The sequence below is a fragment of the Neomonachus schauinslandi genome, chromosome 6 (assembly GCF_002201575.2).
Source record: "Neomonachus schauinslandi chromosome 6, ASM220157v2, whole genome shotgun sequence".
Classification (NCBI taxonomy): Eukaryota; Metazoa; Chordata; class Mammalia; order Carnivora; family Phocidae; genus Neomonachus; species Neomonachus schauinslandi.
Window position 1 is genome coordinate 40,851,650 of NC_058408.1, and position 18,035 is coordinate 40,869,684.

At 38.1% G+C, this 18,035-nt stretch overlaps 1 protein-coding gene and 1 pseudogene across 1 annotated transcript in view; one reads left to right on the top strand and one right to left on the bottom strand.

Moving 5' to 3' along the window:
- ACBD6 (acyl-CoA binding domain containing 6) overlaps positions 1-18,035 on the bottom strand; it is a 217,914-nt gene that overhangs the window by 191,931 nt on the left and 7,948 nt on the right. Inside the window, exon 3 of the mRNA XM_021682563.1 lies at positions 15,548-15,644. Within this exon, the coding sequence (XP_021538238.1) occupies positions 15,548-15,644 (97 nt within the window). The remainder of the gene's footprint in view (positions 1-15,547; positions 15,645-18,035) is intronic.
- LOC110573942 lies at positions 5,677-6,787 on the top strand (annotated as a pseudogene).

The window sequence follows — 18,035 nt, forward strand, 5'->3', positions numbered from 1 at the left end:
ATTTCAGTGTAGTTAACATACAGTATTATATTAGTTTCAGGTGTACAATATAGTGATTCAACGATTCCATACATCGCCCAGTGCTCATTATGACAAGTGCACTCCTTAATCCCCATCATCTATTTCACCCATCCCTCCATCCTCCTTCCTTCTGATAACCATCAGTTTATAGTTTGTCTTGGTTTGTCTCTCACTTTTTTATTCCTTTGCTCATTTATCTTGTTTCTTAAATTCCACAAGTGAAATCATATGGTATTTGTCTTTCTCTGACTTATTTCACTAGCATTATACTCTATAGCTCCATTCATGTCATTGCAAATGGCGAGATTTCATTCTTTTTATGGTTGAATAATATTCCATTGTGTATACATATCTTCTTTATCTATTCATCTATTGATGGACACTTGGGCTGCTTCCATATCTTGGCTATTATAAATAATGTTGCTATTAATACAGGGGTGCATGTATCCTGAATCACTGTTTTTGTATTTTTTGGGTAAATACCCAGTAGTGTAATTACTGGATTAGAGGGTAGTTCTATTATTAATTTTTTGAGGAACCTCCATACCGTTTTCCACAGTGGCTACAAAGTTTGAATTCCCACCAAGAGTACAAGAGGGTTCTTTTTTCTCCACATTCTTGCTAATACTTGTTGTTCCTTCTGTTTTTTTACTTTAGCCATTCTGACACATGAGGTACGGTAGTTTTGATTTGCACCTCCCTGATGATTAGTAATGTTGAGCATCTTTTCATGTGTCTGTTGGACATCTCGATGCCTTCTTTGGAGAAAATGTCTGTTCATTTCTTCTGCCCATTTTTTAATTAGATTGTTTTTTGGGCGTTGAGTTGTGTAAGTTCTTCATATATTTTGGATACTAACAATTTATAGGATGTCATTTGCAAATATCTTCTCTCATTCTGTAGCTTTTTAGTTTTGTTGATTGTTACCTTCACTCTGTAGAAGCTTTTTATTTTGATATAATCCCAATAGTTTATTTTTGCTTTTATTTCCTTTTCCTCAGGAGACGTATCTAAAAAAATGCTGCTGCTCTCAATGTCAGAGAATTTACTGCCCATGTTCTCTTGTAGTATTTTTATGGTTTCAAGTCTCACATTTAGGTCTTTAATCCATTCTGAATTTATTTTTTGGGTATGGTGCAAGAAAATGATTCAGTTTCATTCTTTTGCATGTAGCTGTCCAGTTTTGCCAACTTATTGAAGTGACTGTCTTTTTCCCATTGGATATTCTTTCCTGCTTTGTCAAAGATTAATTGATCATATAATTGTGGATTTCTGGGGTTTTTATTCTGTTCCCATTGATGTGTCTATTTTTATGCTAGTACCATACTGTTTTGATTACTATAGCTTTGTAATGTAACTTGAAATCTGGAATTGTAATACCTCCAGCTTTGCCTTTCATTTTCAAAACTGCTTTGGCAATTTGGGGTCTTTTGCAGTTCCACATAAATTGTAGGATTTTTTTGTTCTAGTTCTGCAAAAAATGCTGTTGGTATTTTGATGGGGACTGCATTAAATGTATAGATTGCTTTGGGTATAAATGTATAGACATTTTAACAATATTTGTTCTTCCAATCCATTAGCATGGAGTGTCTATACATTTCCTAGTGTCTTCAATTTCTTTCAGCAGTGTTTTATAGTTTTCAGAGTGCAGGTCTTTCACCTCTTTGGTTAGGTTTATTCCTAGATATCTTATTTTGGGGGCAATTGTAAATGAGACTGTTTTCCTAATTTCTCTTTCTGATGCTTTGCTATTAGTGTACGGAAACGCAACAGGTTTTTGCACATTGATTTTTGTACCCTGTGACTTTACTGATTTTTTAGTTCTCAGTTCAAGTTTTTTTGTGGAGTCTTTAGGGTTTTCAATATAGAGTATCATATGATCTGCAAATAATGTAAGTTTTGCTTCTTCCTTACCAATTTGGATGCCTTTTATTTCTTTTTGTTGCCTAATTCCTACGGCTAGGACTTTCAGTACTATGTTGAATAAAAGTGGTGAGAGTGGACGTCCTTGTCTTGTTCCTGCTCTTAGGAGAAAAGCTCTCAGTTTTTCCCCATTATGTAGGATATTCACTGTGGGTTTTTCAAATACAGCCTTAATAATGTTGAGGTATATTCCCTCTAAACCTTTGTTGAGGGCTTTTATCATGTACTTTGTCAAATGCTTTTTCTGTGTCTCCCGAAATGATCACAGGGTTTTTACCCTTTCTCTTACTGATGTGATGTATCATGTTGACTGATGTGCAAATATGGAACCACCCTTGCATACTGGAAAGAAATCCCACTTGATCATGGTGAATGATTTAAATGTATTGTTGGATTCTCTTTTTTGCTAGTATTTTCTTGAGGATTTTTGCATCTATATTCATCAAAAATACTGGCTTGTAATTCTTTTTTTGTGTGTCTTTATCAGTTTTGGTATTAGGGTAATGCTGGCCTCACAGAATTTGGAACTTCCTTCTTCTATTCTTTTGAATAGTTTGAGAAAAATACGTAGTAATCCCTCTTCAAATGTTTGATAGAGGGGCACCTGGGTGGCTCAGTCAATTAAGTGTCTGCCTTCAGCTCAGGTCATGATCCCAGGCTTCTGGGATCAAGGCCCATGTTGGGCTCCCTGCTCAGAGGGGAGCCTGCTTCTCCCTCTGCCCCTCTCCCCTGCTCATGCGTGTGCACTCTCTCTCAAATAAATAAAATATTTAAATAAATAAATAAATAAATGTTTGATAGAATTTGCCCATGAAGTCATCTGGTCCTGACTTCTGTTCATTGGGAGTTTTTCTGCATACTGATTCAATCTCCTTGCTGGTTATCGATCTACTCAAATTTTCCATTTCTTCCTGCTTCAGTTTTGGTAGGTTATGTTTCTAGGAATTTATCCATTCCCTCTAAGTTGTCCAATTTATTGGCATATAGTTTTTCATAATATTCTCCTACAACTGTATTTCTGTGGTGTTGGTTGTTGTTTCTCCTCTTCCATTTGTAATTTTATGTATTTCTTTGTTTTTTGATGAGTCTGGCTAGAGGTTTATGAGTTTTATCTTTTCAAAGAACCAGCTCCTGGTTTCATTTATCTGTTTAGTTCCTGTATCACTTATTTCTGCTCTAATCTTTATTATTTCCTTCCTTCAGCAGAAGGGCTTCCTTCAGTATTTTGGGCTTTGTTGCTTTTCCTAGCTCCTTTTGGTGTAAGATTAGGCTATTTATTTAAGCTTTATCTTGCTTCTTGAGGTAGGCCTGTATTGCTATAAACTTCCCTCTTGGATCTACTTTGGTGCATCCCAAAAGTTTTGGATTGTTGTGTTTTCATTTTCATTTGTTTCCTAGTACTTTTTGATTTTTCCTTTGATTTCTTGATTGATCCATTGTTTAGGAACATGTTATTTAACTTCCATGTATTTATGGTCTTTCTAGTTTTTTTCTTGTGGTTGATTTCTAATTTCATAGCATTGTGGTCAGAAAAGATGCATGATATGACTTCAATCTTTTTGAATTTTTTGAGACTTGTTTGGTGGCCTAATAGGTTATCTATTCTGGAGAATGTTCTACATGCACTTGAAAAGAATGTGTACTCTGCTGATTTAGCATGGAATGTTCTGAATATATCTGTTAAATCCATCTGGTTCAGTGCATCAATCAAAGCCACTGTTTTCTTACTGATTTCCTGTTTGGATGACCTGTCCTTTGATGTAAGTGCGGTATTAAAGTCCCCTACTATCATTGTATTACTATCAATTAGTTCCTTTATGTTTGTTATTAACTGTTTTATGCATTTGGGTGTTCCCATGTTGGGTGCACATATAATTGTTATATCTTCTTGTTGGATTGTCTCCTTTACTATTATATAGTGTCCTTCTTTTTCTTTTTTTACAGACTTTGTTCTAAAGTTTATTTTGTGTAAGTATTGTTACTCTAGCTTTAATATCTATTTGAATGGAAAATGTTTCTCCATCCCCTCACTTTCAATCTGCAGTGTATGAAATGAGTCTCTTGTAGGCAGCATATAAATGGGTTCTGTTTTTTATCCACTCTGTCACCTATGTCTTTTGATTGCGGTATTTTGTCCTTTTACATTCAAAGTAGTTATCGATAAATATGTATTTATTGCCATTTTGTTACTTGTTTTGTGGTTGTTTCTGAAGTTTTTCTCTGATCCTTTCTTCTCTTTCTCTTTCACGGTTTGCTGGTTTTCTTTAGTGATATATTTGACTTTCATTCTCTTTGTTCTTTGCATACCTATTAGTGGTTTTTGATTTGTGGTTTCCACTAAATTTGTATATATCTTCTGTATATAACAGTCTATATATTAAGTTGATGGTCATTTAAGTTTGAACCCATTCTTTAGTCTTCTCCCCACATTTTAGGTATATGATGTCATATTTTTGTGATTTCCTTGACTGCTTTTATATAGAAACATTTATTTTTATTGCTTTTATGCTTCCTACTTTCATACTGTCACTTTTGGTCTTTCCTTTCCTCTGAGTCCCCTTTAATATTTCTTGCAGGGCTGATTTAGTGGCCATGAACTCCTTTAGTTTTTGTCTCGGAAACCCTTTATCTCTCCTTCTATTACGAATGATAGCCTTCCTGGATAGAGTATCCTTAGCTGCAGATTTTTCCTATATACACTTTGAATGTATCATGCCACTCCCTTCTGGCTTGCAAGGTTTCTGCTTTAAAAGTCCTCTAACAGGGGTGGCTCCACCTGGGTGGCTCAGCTGGTTAAGCATCTGCCTTCGGCTCAGATCATGATCCCAGAGTCCTGGGATGGAGCTCTACATCAGTCTCTCTGCTCTACGGGGAGCCTGCTTCTCCCTCTCCCTCTCCCTGCTTGTGCGTTCATGCTTCTGTCAAATAAATAAGTAAATAAAAATTGAATTTAAAAGTCCCGTTAGCCTAATGTGGTTTCCCTTATATGTAACTGTCTTCTTTTGTCTCACTGCTTTTAAGTTTTTTTCTTTATCACTACATTTTGCCATCTTAATTATAGTATGTCTTGGTGTGGATCTGCTTTTGTTGATTTTGTTGGAGGTTCTATGTGCCTCCTGGATCTGGATATCTGTTTCTTTCCCCAGATTAGGGAAGTTTTTAGCTGCTATTTCTTCAAATAAATTTTCTACCCCCTTTTCTCTCTCTTCTTCTGGGATCCCTGTAATAGGAATGTTATTATGTTTGATGGAGTCACTGAGTTCCCTAAGTCTATTCTCCTGCATAATTCTCTTTTCTCTCTTTTGTACGACTTGATTACTTTCCATTACTCTGTCTTCTAAGGTCATTAATTCATTCCTCTATTCCTTACAGGCTGCTGTTCATTCCATCAAGCATGTTGCTCCTTTCATTTATTCAAATTTCTATCTCTGTGTTATTCCTTATCTCTGTGTTAAGGGTCTCACTCATGTCTTCCACTCTTTTCTCAAGTTCAATGAATATCTTTATGATCATGATTTTAAATTGTCTATCAGGGATGTTACTTTTATCGGTTTCACTTAGATCTCTGGCCATGGTCTTGTCCTGTTCTTTCATTTGGGACAAATTCCTCTGTCATCTCATCTTGTCTAACTTTTTGCGCCTGTCTCTGTGTGTTAAGAGAGTCAGCTATGGCTTTCTGCCCGTGGACACCACTGAGTAAGCATCGTTAAAGTCTCCCCTCCCACTGCTGTCATGTCTAAGTCAGAGTCTCCCAAAGAGCCTGAACAGCTGCGGAAGCTCTTCATCGGAGGTTTGAGTTTTGAAACAACCGATGAGAGTATGAGGAGCCATTTTGAGCAATGGGGAATGCTTACGGACTGTGTGGTAATGAGAGATCCAAACACCAAGCGCTCCAGAGGCTTTGGGTTTGTCACGTATGCAACTGTGGAGGAGGTGGATGCAGCCATGAATGCAAGGCCACACAAGGTGGATGGAAGAGTTGTGGAACCAAAGAGGGCTGTCTCAAGAGAAGATTCTCAAAGACCTGGTGCCCACTTAACTGTGAGAAAGATTTTTGTTGGTGGCATTAAAGAAGACACTGAAAAACATCATCTAAGAGATTATTTTGAACAGTATGGGAAAACTGAAGTGATCAAGATCATGACTGACCGAGGCAGTGGCAAAAAGAGAGGTTTTGCTTTTGTAACATTTGATGACCATGACTCTGTAGACAAGATTGTCATTCAAAAATACCATACTGTGAATGGCCACAACTGTGAAGTAAGGAAAGCCCTATCTAAGCAAGAGATGGCTAGTGCTTCATCCAGCCAAAGAGGTTGAAGTGGTTCTGGAAACTTTGATGGTGGTCATGGAGGTGGTTTTGGTGGGAATGACAACTTTGGTTGTGGAGGGAACTTCAGTGGTCGAGGTGGCTTTGGTGGCAGTCGAGGTGGTGGTGGATATGGTGGATTTCATAATGATGGAAGCAACTTTGGGGGTGGCGGAAGCTATAATGATTTTGGCAATTACAACAATCAACCCTCAAATTCTGGACCCATGAAAGGAGGAAATTTTGGAGGCAGAAGCTCTGGCCCCCATGGTGGTAGAGGCCAGTACTTTGCCAAACCATGAAACCAAGGTGGCTATGGTGGTTCCAGCAGCAGCAGTAGCTACGGCAGTGGCAGAAGGTTTTAATTACTGCCAGAAAACAAAGCTTAGCAGGAGAGGAGAGCCAGAGAAGTGACAGGGAAGCTACAGGTTACAACAGATTTGTGAACTCAGCCAAGCACAGTGGTGGCAGGCCCTAGCTGCTACAAAGAAGACATGTTTTAGACAATACTCATGTGTATGGGCAAAAAACTCAAGGACTGTATTTGTGACTAATTGTATAACAAGTTATTTTAGTTTCTGTTCTGTGGAAAGTGTAAAGCATTCCGACAAAGGGTTTTAATGTAGTTGTTTTTTTTTTTTTTTTTTGCACCCATGCTGTTGATTGCTAAATGTAATAGTCTGATCATGATGCTGAATAAATGTGTCTTTTAAAAAAAAAAAGAAAGAAAGTCAGCTATGTCTGCTGTTCATGGATCAGCCTTATGAAGAAGAGGTCCTGTAGTGCCCTGTAGTATAGTTCCCCAGTGTGTTTCCCAGGACCCAGTGCTACAGGGAGTGACTTAAAGTGTGCTGCATGTGCTCTGCTGTTCTGTTCTGGCCACTTTATCCTTCAGGCCAGTTGTCTACAGAGGCTCTCTTTGCCTGTTGTGGGCAGTGTTTGGTCCCTGGCCTGAATGCGGTGAATATTAAGTAGGTGTGCTCTGGTCTGCTTGTGAAATGACACCTGTCACCACCGCCACCAGAACCAAGGCCCTGCAAAAGGAGACATGGTGCAGACAGGGGTTTGGGCTGGTCTTCTAGGGGAGGGGCCCTGCCATGCTGGGACTGAGACAAGTCTGACTGGGAAGGACGACTCCACCAGAGCACAGGGGGCAGGACATGGTGTAAGCAAGTTAGGTAGCAAGTGTTGGCACTGTACTGGTTCCCACAGATGGCTCTGTGCTCATGCTGTGGTGTAGGGGAGGGAAATGGCACAAGCCAGTTCCCTTGTTCCTGGAGGGATCTCTCCATGAACTCTGCCTCTCTGGGATACATTAGGAGATGAGCAAATAACCTTCCCACTGTATGACCCAGGCGCTCTTCAGATCATTGTGTCTACACTATATGTCTGCAGGCTGTTTGTCCTTCCTTCTCTCCAATAGCAGCCTCAATGCCTGTGGGCTCTCCTGAGCAAGGCCACTGACCTTTAAGAGTCCAGGCTTTAAGCCCTGCTGGTTGCTAAAGTTCATGAAATTCAGCTCCTCTTGAAGCCCTTTCCAAGCCAGTTGCTTTGGGGATTCATTTTCCCCATGTGCTCCCCCGTGTGCTAGTCTGTATCTCGCCTCTCTCCACAACCACGGCTTCCTCCCCATTACAGCAGCCACATTCTGTTTCTCTCCCAAAAAGGGTCTCTGTACTTCCTATCTTCTTGGATGTGCCCTCTTCTCTGCCTTTAGTTGCGGAGTTTGTTCTGCCAGTCTTCAGGTTAGTTCTGGGGTATCTAGGATGATTTGATAGTTATCTAGTTGTATTAGCGGGAGGAGGCGTACCTACGGTCCCTGTACTCTGCCACCATCTTCCCAACATCTGCCAACACGTTTTATATCTTAAATTTACATGATATTCTATGTCAATTATATCTCAATAAATCAGAGTGGGGGAAAGATAAAACGAGGTCTGAGGTGGGCCCCAAATCCAATGACTAGTGTCTATGTAAGAAAAAGGAAAGGTAGATTTGGATATAGACATGCTGGGAAGAAGGCCATGTAAAGACAGAGGCAGAGACTGGAGTTACACTGACACAAGTCAAAGAACCCCGGGGGCCACCAGAAGCTGGGAGAGGCAAGGGAGGATTCTTCCCTACAGCCTTCAAAGAGAGCATGGCTCTGCTAACACTTGATTTTTAGACCTCTAGCCTCCAAAACTATGAGAGAATAAATTTCTGTTGTTTTAAACTACAAAGTACCAGTCTGTGGTACTTTACTATGGCAATTCTAGGGGACTAATACAGCCTGTAACATTTTGTGACAAAAAGTAAGAAACGTCTCAAAGATTGATGGGGATATATCAAAAGGAGACAGGAGCCATCCTGAAGGAGTTCCCAGTGACCAAATAAATAATGATAGTAATGGATTGTAACCCACTGAATAAAACAGAAATCCATGAGTATATATAGTACAGATATAAATACATGAATGTTGGGAGAAGCAATCAGCCATGGGCCCTGAGCATCTCTACACATTCTCCTCCGGTAATGCCAGGCTCTAACTACTCTTTACCTGGGCCATTTCTCAGGGTTGTGTGTACAGCAAGCAACCCTCAGGGATGAGGTAATGTCTTCCCACCCCTGACAAAGAGCAGGCTTACTTCCACCTGCTATAAAAGTGGTGAATCCCCAAAGCTCAGTGCTCCTTCGCTGTAGCACAACCCACTGCATATGCAGGAATCCATCTAGGCCCACCTGCATTATCCCTGTGGGACTTGGGGGATTCGAGAAACCAATGCAAATCAAATGAATCTCATGCACTTTGCCATACCATGAATAATAAAGTCCTTTGGCTCAGACCCAGGAGTCTTGTACCTCTGCCAGCATCTAAGAAACAATAACAGGCTAACTTATTAGCTTGCAAGTAGGATACAATCCTAGATCTTTCATAGTTCTTGACAGTGAATAAATAAACAGGGGAGAAGGGAAAGCCCATTTTTATAGAATGCCAAATAATAAATGTAGAAGAAATGATGGAGTTGGAAAATCATTAATGGATATTAAAACTAGTGGGTGAAATCTGATGAGGAAAACGATATTTACATAGTCTTAAAGTATCTCCCCACAAATTACTAATTACAAAGGGAAAAATAGGAATTTTACAGTAGAGAAATCTGGTAAACACCATGTTAAGCAAGTGATCAAAGTTAACATAACCAACACTGGGACAAATAGACATCATGTATCTCCTGGTATAATGCACTGAGAAGGACACAATTCTGTTGTATTTCTCCTAAAAATGTATAATCTGAATCTAATTATGAGGAAACATCAGACAAGCCCAAACTGGGACATTCTACAAAAGAGCTGGCCTATGTTCTTCAAAACTATCACAGTCAATGGGGCTCCTCGGTGGCTCAGTTGGTTAAGCCACTGCCTTCGGCTCAGGTCATGATCCTGGAGTCCCCGGATCGAGTCCCACATCGGGCTCCCTGCTCAGCAGGGAGCCTGCTTCTCCCTCTGACCCTCCCCCCTCTCATGCTCTCTCTATGTCATTCTCTCTCTCAAATAAATAAATAAAATCTTTAAAAAAAACCAACAAAAACCTATCACAGTCAAGAAAGAAAAAAAAAAGGCTAAGTAACTGTTCCAGACTACAGGAGACTAAAGAGACAACAAATAAATACAGTGCATGATCCTGGATTGGATGATGGATCAGAATGTTTCAACTATGAAGGAGATTTTTAAAATAAATGATAAATTTGAATATGGATCATGGATTCAACAATACTGAATCAATGTTAAAATTCCTGATTTTAAGAAAAAAGAACTACTGCTCACTGTTGACTGGAATATAAATTGGTACAGCCATTATGGGAAACAGCATGGAGGTTCCTCAAAAAATTAAAAATAGGGGGCACCTGGGGGGCTCAGTCACTTAAGCGTGTGACTTCAGCTCAGGTCATGATCTCAGGGTCGTGGGATCCAGCCCTGCATCAGGCTCTGTGCTCAGCAGGGAGTCTGCTTCTCCCTTTCTCTCTCTGCCCCTCCCCCCACACATGGGCATACACCCATGCACGAACTCTCTCTCTCTCTCTCTCAAATAAATACATAAAACCTTTAAAAAAAAATTAAAAATAGAACTCTCATATGATCCAGTTCTGGGTATACATCTAAAGGAAATCAGGATCTTAAAGAGGTATCTGCACTCCCATGTTCACCGCAGTATTAGTCACAATAACCAAGATATGGAAACAATCTATCTATGGATGAATGGATAAAGAAGATTGTGGTATAGGGGCACCTGGGTGGCTCAGTCGTTAAGCGTCTGCCTTCGGCTCAGGTCATGATCCCAGGGTCCTGGGATCGAGCCCCGCGTTGGGCTCCCTGCTCCGCGGGAAGCCTGCTTCTCCCTCTCCCACTCCCCCTACTTGTGTTCCCTCTCTCGCTGTGTCTCTCTCTGTCAAATAAATAAAATCTTTAAAAAAAAAAAAAAAGATGTGGTGTGTGTGTGTATATATATATATATGCACATATATATATATGTACATACATATATATATATATATAAACAATGGAATATTATTCAGCCATGAGAAAGAAGCAAATCCTGCCATTTGTGACAACATAGATGAACCTGGAGGACATTATGCTAAGTGAAATAAACCAGACAAAAACAAATATTATATGATCTCACTTATATGTAGAATTTAATGAAATTAAAAAGTCAAACTCACAGCAGCAGCAAACAAAGTAGGTGATTACTAGGGGCTGGTGGGGAATGGGAGATACGGAGATGCTGGTCAAAGGGTATAAAACTGCAGTTGTGTAAGATGAATAAATCTAGAGATCTAATATACAGGCATGATAGGCGCGCCTGGCTGGCTCAGTTGGTAGAGCACATGACTCTTGATCTCCAGGTCATAAGTTTGAGCCCCACACTGGGCATGGAGCTTACTTTAAAAAAAAATAAAAAATAAAAAATAATATACAGGCATGATGACTATAATAAATAATGCTGTGTTGAATACTGAAAATATGCTAAGAGAGTAAATATCAGGTAATCTCACCACAAAAAAAAAAGATAACTATATGAGAAGAAGGTATATTAATTAATTTGACTATAGTAACCATTTTACTATATATATATCTAATTATGGTGTATACCTTAAATATATACAATTGATGTGTATGTGTATAGAAAGCCCTGCAGGAACTCTGAGCCTAAAGTGTCTAAATAAAAAAAAAGAAGAAATTTCAAAAGAACTCATGACACCAAAAAAAGTTCTAATTTTTATAATGATGGTATAATGATAGAGAAAGTCCTTGTTCTAAGAAATAATGAAGTATTTAGTGATTAAGGGACATATTGTCTGCAACTTATGTAAAATGGTTCAGAAAAAATTTGAGTGTGTGTGTAAACAGGGAGAATGCTAAAGTAAACATAAACAATTGGGGTATCTAAATAAAGACTATCCAGAAGTTCCTTGCACTATTTCTGAAACTTAAAAAAAATTATATCAAGTATATATTAGTTAATAATGTACCATTATTAATTATTAATACATTAGTTAATAATATAATATATATTTAATAATTATATATAATAAATAATAATATATTGTATATTTGAAATCTGCTAAGAGAGTAGATATCAAGGGTTCTCAGCACCAAAAGAATGGTAACCATGAGAGGTAATGAAAATGTTAATTAGTCTGATTGTGAGAATCATTTCACAATATATACATATATCAAACAGAGAAACATCATGTTGTACATCTTAAATACATACAATTTCTATTTGTCAAAAATAATAAAAATAAGTTATACCAAAATAAAAACTTACCCTCTTCCCCCTGGCAAAAAACCAAATAAGGCAAAAGAATTACCTTGATTAGATATTCAACAGCATATTCTTGAGATAAGATGAAACATAACAGAAAACACAGTCAAGGGTTTACATTTTAAGGTATTATTCATTTTATACTTCACTTTATACTCCATGGAGCTTTGATTAAAACAGTTAACTACCTTTACTTGAATTTTTTATACATATACACACCCATAAGTTTAGATGGATGCTATACATATGTTCTATATATACACAAATGTATACGTGTGTAAATAGGTGTAAATATAAAATGCTAGATGTAGAAAAGAGAGCAAAGAGATTAAGAGTGGGGCTCTGAACTCCTATACAGATAAGTCCATTTCCCAGCACCATCATTTATTAGCTGGCTAATCTTGGGCAAGATATAAACCACTCTATGCCTGAATTTCCTCATTTTTAAAATGCAGACAGTAATAGTTTTTTTTTTTAAGATTTTATTTATTTATTTATTTGGCAGAGACACAGCGAGAGAGGGAACACAAGCAGGGAGAGTGGGAGAGGGAAAAGCAGGCTTCCTGCTGAGCAGAGAGCCCAACGCCTGATGTGGGTCTCAATCCCAGGACCCTGGGATCATGACCTGAGCCGAAGGCAGACACTTAACGACTGGGCCACCCAGGTGCCCTGACAATAATAGTTTCTAATCTAATTAAGATTCTGGTGGGGGTGCTTGGCTGGCACAGTCAGTAGGGCATGCAACTCTTGATTTTGGGGTCATGAGTTGAGCCCCACATTGGCTGTAGAGATTACTTAAAAATAAAAAAAAATCTTAAGATTCTTTTGAGGATTTCAAAGGACAACACATGTAAAGAGCTTAGCACATTCAGCAATGAGAGTTATTATTTCACTGGTTTCAGACACTAGTATCAAAAGAAAATCATTCTCTAACCTAAAAGATAATAAATGAAACATCAAATGTCTTGAGATTGCAGTTACGAACTACTTCATACCAGTCAGAAAGAAAGGGAACAAAAGCTGAGTCAAAGGGGACCAGATCAGAATGTTTAAATTAAACAAAAATGTAAACAAAACATAAAATTCCTCTTTACAACTAGATTACAGATGTCAAAACATTTTGAGAACAATGTATTAAAGAATGATCTTCGATTTTTTTTTTTAAGAGAAAGAGAGAGAGCAAATGCATGTGCAGGAGACGGGGTGGGGGGAAGCAGAGGGAGAGAGAATCTTAAGCAGGCTCCACGCCCAGCACGGAGCCCCACAGGGGGCTTGATCTCACGACCCTGAAAGAATGATCTTTATTTGAAAGTGCCTTTGATTCTGCTTAGTTGACTCAAATTTATGTTCAATAGGTGAAATTTACATATTTTTAAAAAGCATCCTTACTGCCTATTTAAATTTCCATAAGGAAGAACTACCTAACCACATGGACTCTGCAACCATTTTTAAGAGTTATAGTTAACAAGGGCACCTGGGTGGCTCAGTCAGTTGAGCATCCACTCTTGGTTTTAGCTCAGGTCATGATCTCACGGGTTGGTTGTGAGATCGAGCCCCAAGTTGGGCTCCAGGCTCCGCAGGGAGTCTGCTTGAAGATCCTCTCCCTCTGCCCCTCCCCTCGCTCCTGCACATGAGCACGTTCTCTCTCTAGAATAAATAAATCTTTAAAAAAAAGAGTGCTAGTTAGCAGAATTTTATTTAGTAATTAAGGTATTGAAGGTAAGAAATAATAAATTCTGTCATTTATCAGAACTTATAAACTCAAACGCCTACATAGGCCAGGCATCAGAAACAGTCATGTAAAATCAATAGGGAAGAACTAAGACCACAGAGACTGAAAAGTACTCACCAAAACGCATTCAAACTCAAGTTTTGTTTTGTTTTTTAAACACTGTGGCATATGTGTTCAGGCTGAGTTCAGCTCAGAGGGGCACCTGTTTTCACCACTTAATTTACAAAGTCCTTAGGATCTCTATGATATACATTTGTATGCAAACTTGATGTTTCATAAAAGATACTAACAAAATGGAATATTTCTGAAAATATTCATGCACATCAAAACATCAGGAAAAGTTCCAATGACTTCAAAAAGGCAGTTATATCTTTAAAGATACCCTAAGCTGGTTATCTCTCCCTCTTTGTATTCACAATTAAGATATACTTTTGTACGTCATAATATATAATCTTTAAGGTACCTTACAACTCTGAATTTTAAGATTCCATGATTATTGAACAAAATTCCTTCAAACTGGTAGAACACGTGTACCAATGAAATAATTACTACCAAAAAATCTGAAAGTTGCTATATTCATTCATCACTGAAATGTTTGGCCTAAACATTTTTAATGAAAAGTAATACTCAATTTGCATTTTCAACATGGTACTGATGCCTTTATCCCACTAAAACACCTGTCACCAATGTTTCAAAAAAATTTTTGAAATAAACTACCAACCCCCACCTTTATTAAAGTCTTTCTAGATGTTCTCCAGTAAGTATACCAGAAAAAGAGGGTACATTTAAGTGAACAATACCCAATACCTCCAAGGTCCAAAGTAATCTCTCTTTCCACTGGATTCCCTAGCACTTGCATTACTACTATATTTTCTGTATTTTATCTTCACTAATATACTTTAAATTATGTAATGGCAGAAAGCATATCTTATTCATATTTTATCCACATCAAAAAGCATTTTGTACTTGCACAGAAGTGCTCATTAAAAAAAAAATCTAAAAGAAACCTGCCATTTCTCAAGATAATGATGATCTCACATTAAACTCTTTCAAATTCTGAAATGAACTGAGTTTTTACAAAATTGAAATTATTATTATGCTTTTAAAAATTCTCTACAATTCCAGGGCACCTGGGGGGCTTAGTCAGTTAAGCGACTCTTGGTTTCAGCCCAGGTCATGCTCTCAGGGTCATGAGACTGAGCCCCACATCAGGCTCTGTGATTAGTGTGGAGTCTGCTGGGGACTCTCTCTCTCCCTCTCCTTCTGCCCCTCCCCCCTGCTCACTTGCTCTCTCTCTCAAATAAGTAAATTTTTAAAAATCTTTTTTAAAAAATTCTCTACAATTCAGAGAAGTTCTCAGTATCAGTAACTGGTTAATATTCAAGCAATAGTACTTTGAGATAGATATAATATTACAATAACTCTATAATCTAAGAAAATAAAACATTTAAGAATGTTACTTAAGGGGCACCTGGGTGGCTCAGTCACCTCAGCTTTCGGCACAGGTCATGATCTCAGGGTCCTGGAATCCAGCCCTGTGTTCAGCTCCCTGCTCAGCAGGGAGTCTACTTCTCCCTCTCCCTCAGCCCCTCCCCACCCTCCACCCGCCCCACTCATGCTCTCTTTCTCTCTCAAATAAATAAAATCTTAAAAAAAAAAGAATGCTACTTAGCTTAGGCTTGGTTTTAAACCTTTACTTGAGAGGAAGATGATATGTTTTTGGAAAGTATTATTTACAATCATCAAATCTTACCTGAGGATTCCAACCTGGATCTAATTTCTTAACTACTGCGATATACTCCTGCATTGCTTGATTGGGGCTTGAATCACCAAGTGCTTTCCATGCTTCCCTACAGTAAAGAATATCCAAAATGATCTGTCATTATCTATGGAAGTAACACAAATGACACATTCCTTTTTAGTAGTAAAAAATTGGCACACTCATTTTAAGGATGTGAGATATAGATAGAAGCCATAGATGAGTAGCTCTCTTTTTGCATTCACAATGGTGTCTGCCAACACACACCTTACACCCCACCACCTAAGGAGCCTTTTTAGACATTTTTTTTCCCTAATCACCCTCCCCCATGAAATTTTATAACCCAGATATACTGCATATCGAATGAATTTTAGAAGACCACAAACAACTGTAATATCCAAGATTTTATAACTCCCCAAAACCCAACTTTCATCCCTATTGAGAATGTATGATCTACAGACCAATAAAAGTAGTTTCCACCTTATACAGCATTTTGGTAACATGGGAATAATCATCACACAAAACAATATTCCCTGGGAAAATGTTTTGAACTTCGTATTTAAGCTGTGAGAAATACACCTTCCCCTTTTGCTGTTATCTCAGCTATAAGCTGCTGGTAGTGGATCCTGATGCAAGGACTTCAAAAAGTGAGGGGTGGTAAGGACAGAGGTAAGAATTTTAATGAGTAAGAAGGTAGGGACCACTTGCAGTATAAATATCAAGAGTAATATTTTAGTCCTGTGCCCCTTCTGAGTCATCCTTTTCTTCTTTTTCCTGTAAGCTGCCAAGACAAGCTCCTTCTTGGTCTTGCCCTGCCAATTCTTACTACTTCCACCCAGGAAGTAGATCCACTGATTCACTGTAAAACACAATTCAGTACCACAGTTTTTTCACTACCTTCCTGCTCCCACAATGAATATAACATCTTTCTGAGGTTTTCCAAATTTATTTTTCCTGACCCTGTTGAGAGTTACCTGTATACATCCCAACACTCTACCCCTAAATATATCAGCATATATCAAACAGGAAACTTAACATTAATATTATATAAACATAGACTACCTTCAGATTTCCCTGATTTCCCAATAATGTCCTTTATAGATTTCTTCTCCCAGACCAGGAGCCAATCAAGATTCACACATAGCACTGAGTTTTGTCTATCTTTAGCCTTTTAATTATCTTCCACGATATTGATATTTTTTAAGAGTCCAAACCAGTTGTTTTATAAAATCTCTCTCAATTTGGGTTTGTCTGATTGTTTCCTCACCTACATGGTATTCTTGCCAAAAATGAATAATCATGATTAGAATCAGGTTTTGGCAAAAGCAATATATAGGTGACATGTCCTTCACAATGTATCACATTAGGGGCACATGACATCAGTTTGTCCCCCCCATCATCACAGATAAGATTAAGGACTTTGTAGAAGCAGTATCTCCTGTTGTCTTCCTTGTAATTAAAAAGTAAACTGAGGGTCAGATTGTGTAAATGCTCCTCAGTAGTTTTTCATCTAATGGTTTCAGCATCCATTGATGATTCTTGCCTGAATTATTATAGTGGCTGTAAAATCAAAACTTCTCAAAATTGCTAAAAACAATGAAAAACCAGGCAAGCATAAGGGAAAAAAATAATGCTGAAGTTATCAAATTTCAAAAATTAAAACAAAAAACTCACAATAAAAGTTGCATCAGGTATTCACCACAACAGTAATAAAGTGTCAGAGAACTATTTGTTATCATCAGCAAAGAAAGCTTCTGCTAGAACATAAGAATAAAAAAATAAATTAAAAAAAAAAAAAAAGAAAGAAAGCTTCTGCTAGAACGGAAATCAAAGCACTGCTTCCTTCACTGAGAATGCCCTACACAAACAAAGTCAGCAGAACTAAACATGGGCCTAATGACATAACTGATTTACATTCAAGTTCAAGCTTTGCATGACTTTACAGCCGGGTAACAAACAGTTCGCAGACAGGCAAACTGTCAAGGGACCACATTTGGAGTAGCACTGCTCTAGAATGTAAAGTTAGAATCCATTTTTAGCACTCTTCTCTCTTCAACCATATTTCATTTTTTTTTAAACCCTACCCTTTATACTTTTAATTCCAGGGCTGACACTTCCAAAGTTCTTCCTCCTATAACTAAGGGTCCCTATTGTATGCAATTTCTCTTTTTTTCACTTAGACAAGGTAAGAGTAAATAAGACCTCATATGATAAGGAGGAACCTCTGAATTAGAAGTAAAAAAATCTTATAGATTCAGGAAAGAAGTGGACTCAGTATCTATTTCCCCCCCTTTCTTCCCAACCGGTTATTATAAGCACTTTACTGTGGCGTGGGTGGGGCAAGGTACAGAAGAGCGCTAGAGATAAGAAGATAAAATTGGGGCAGGGGAGAATAAAAATGGGGACTTATCCTGTTCTTCTCCCTTCCCATCTTCCTGTCCATTCAAAGATTCCTACACAGGGCAGAAGAGGTGATCCGTTA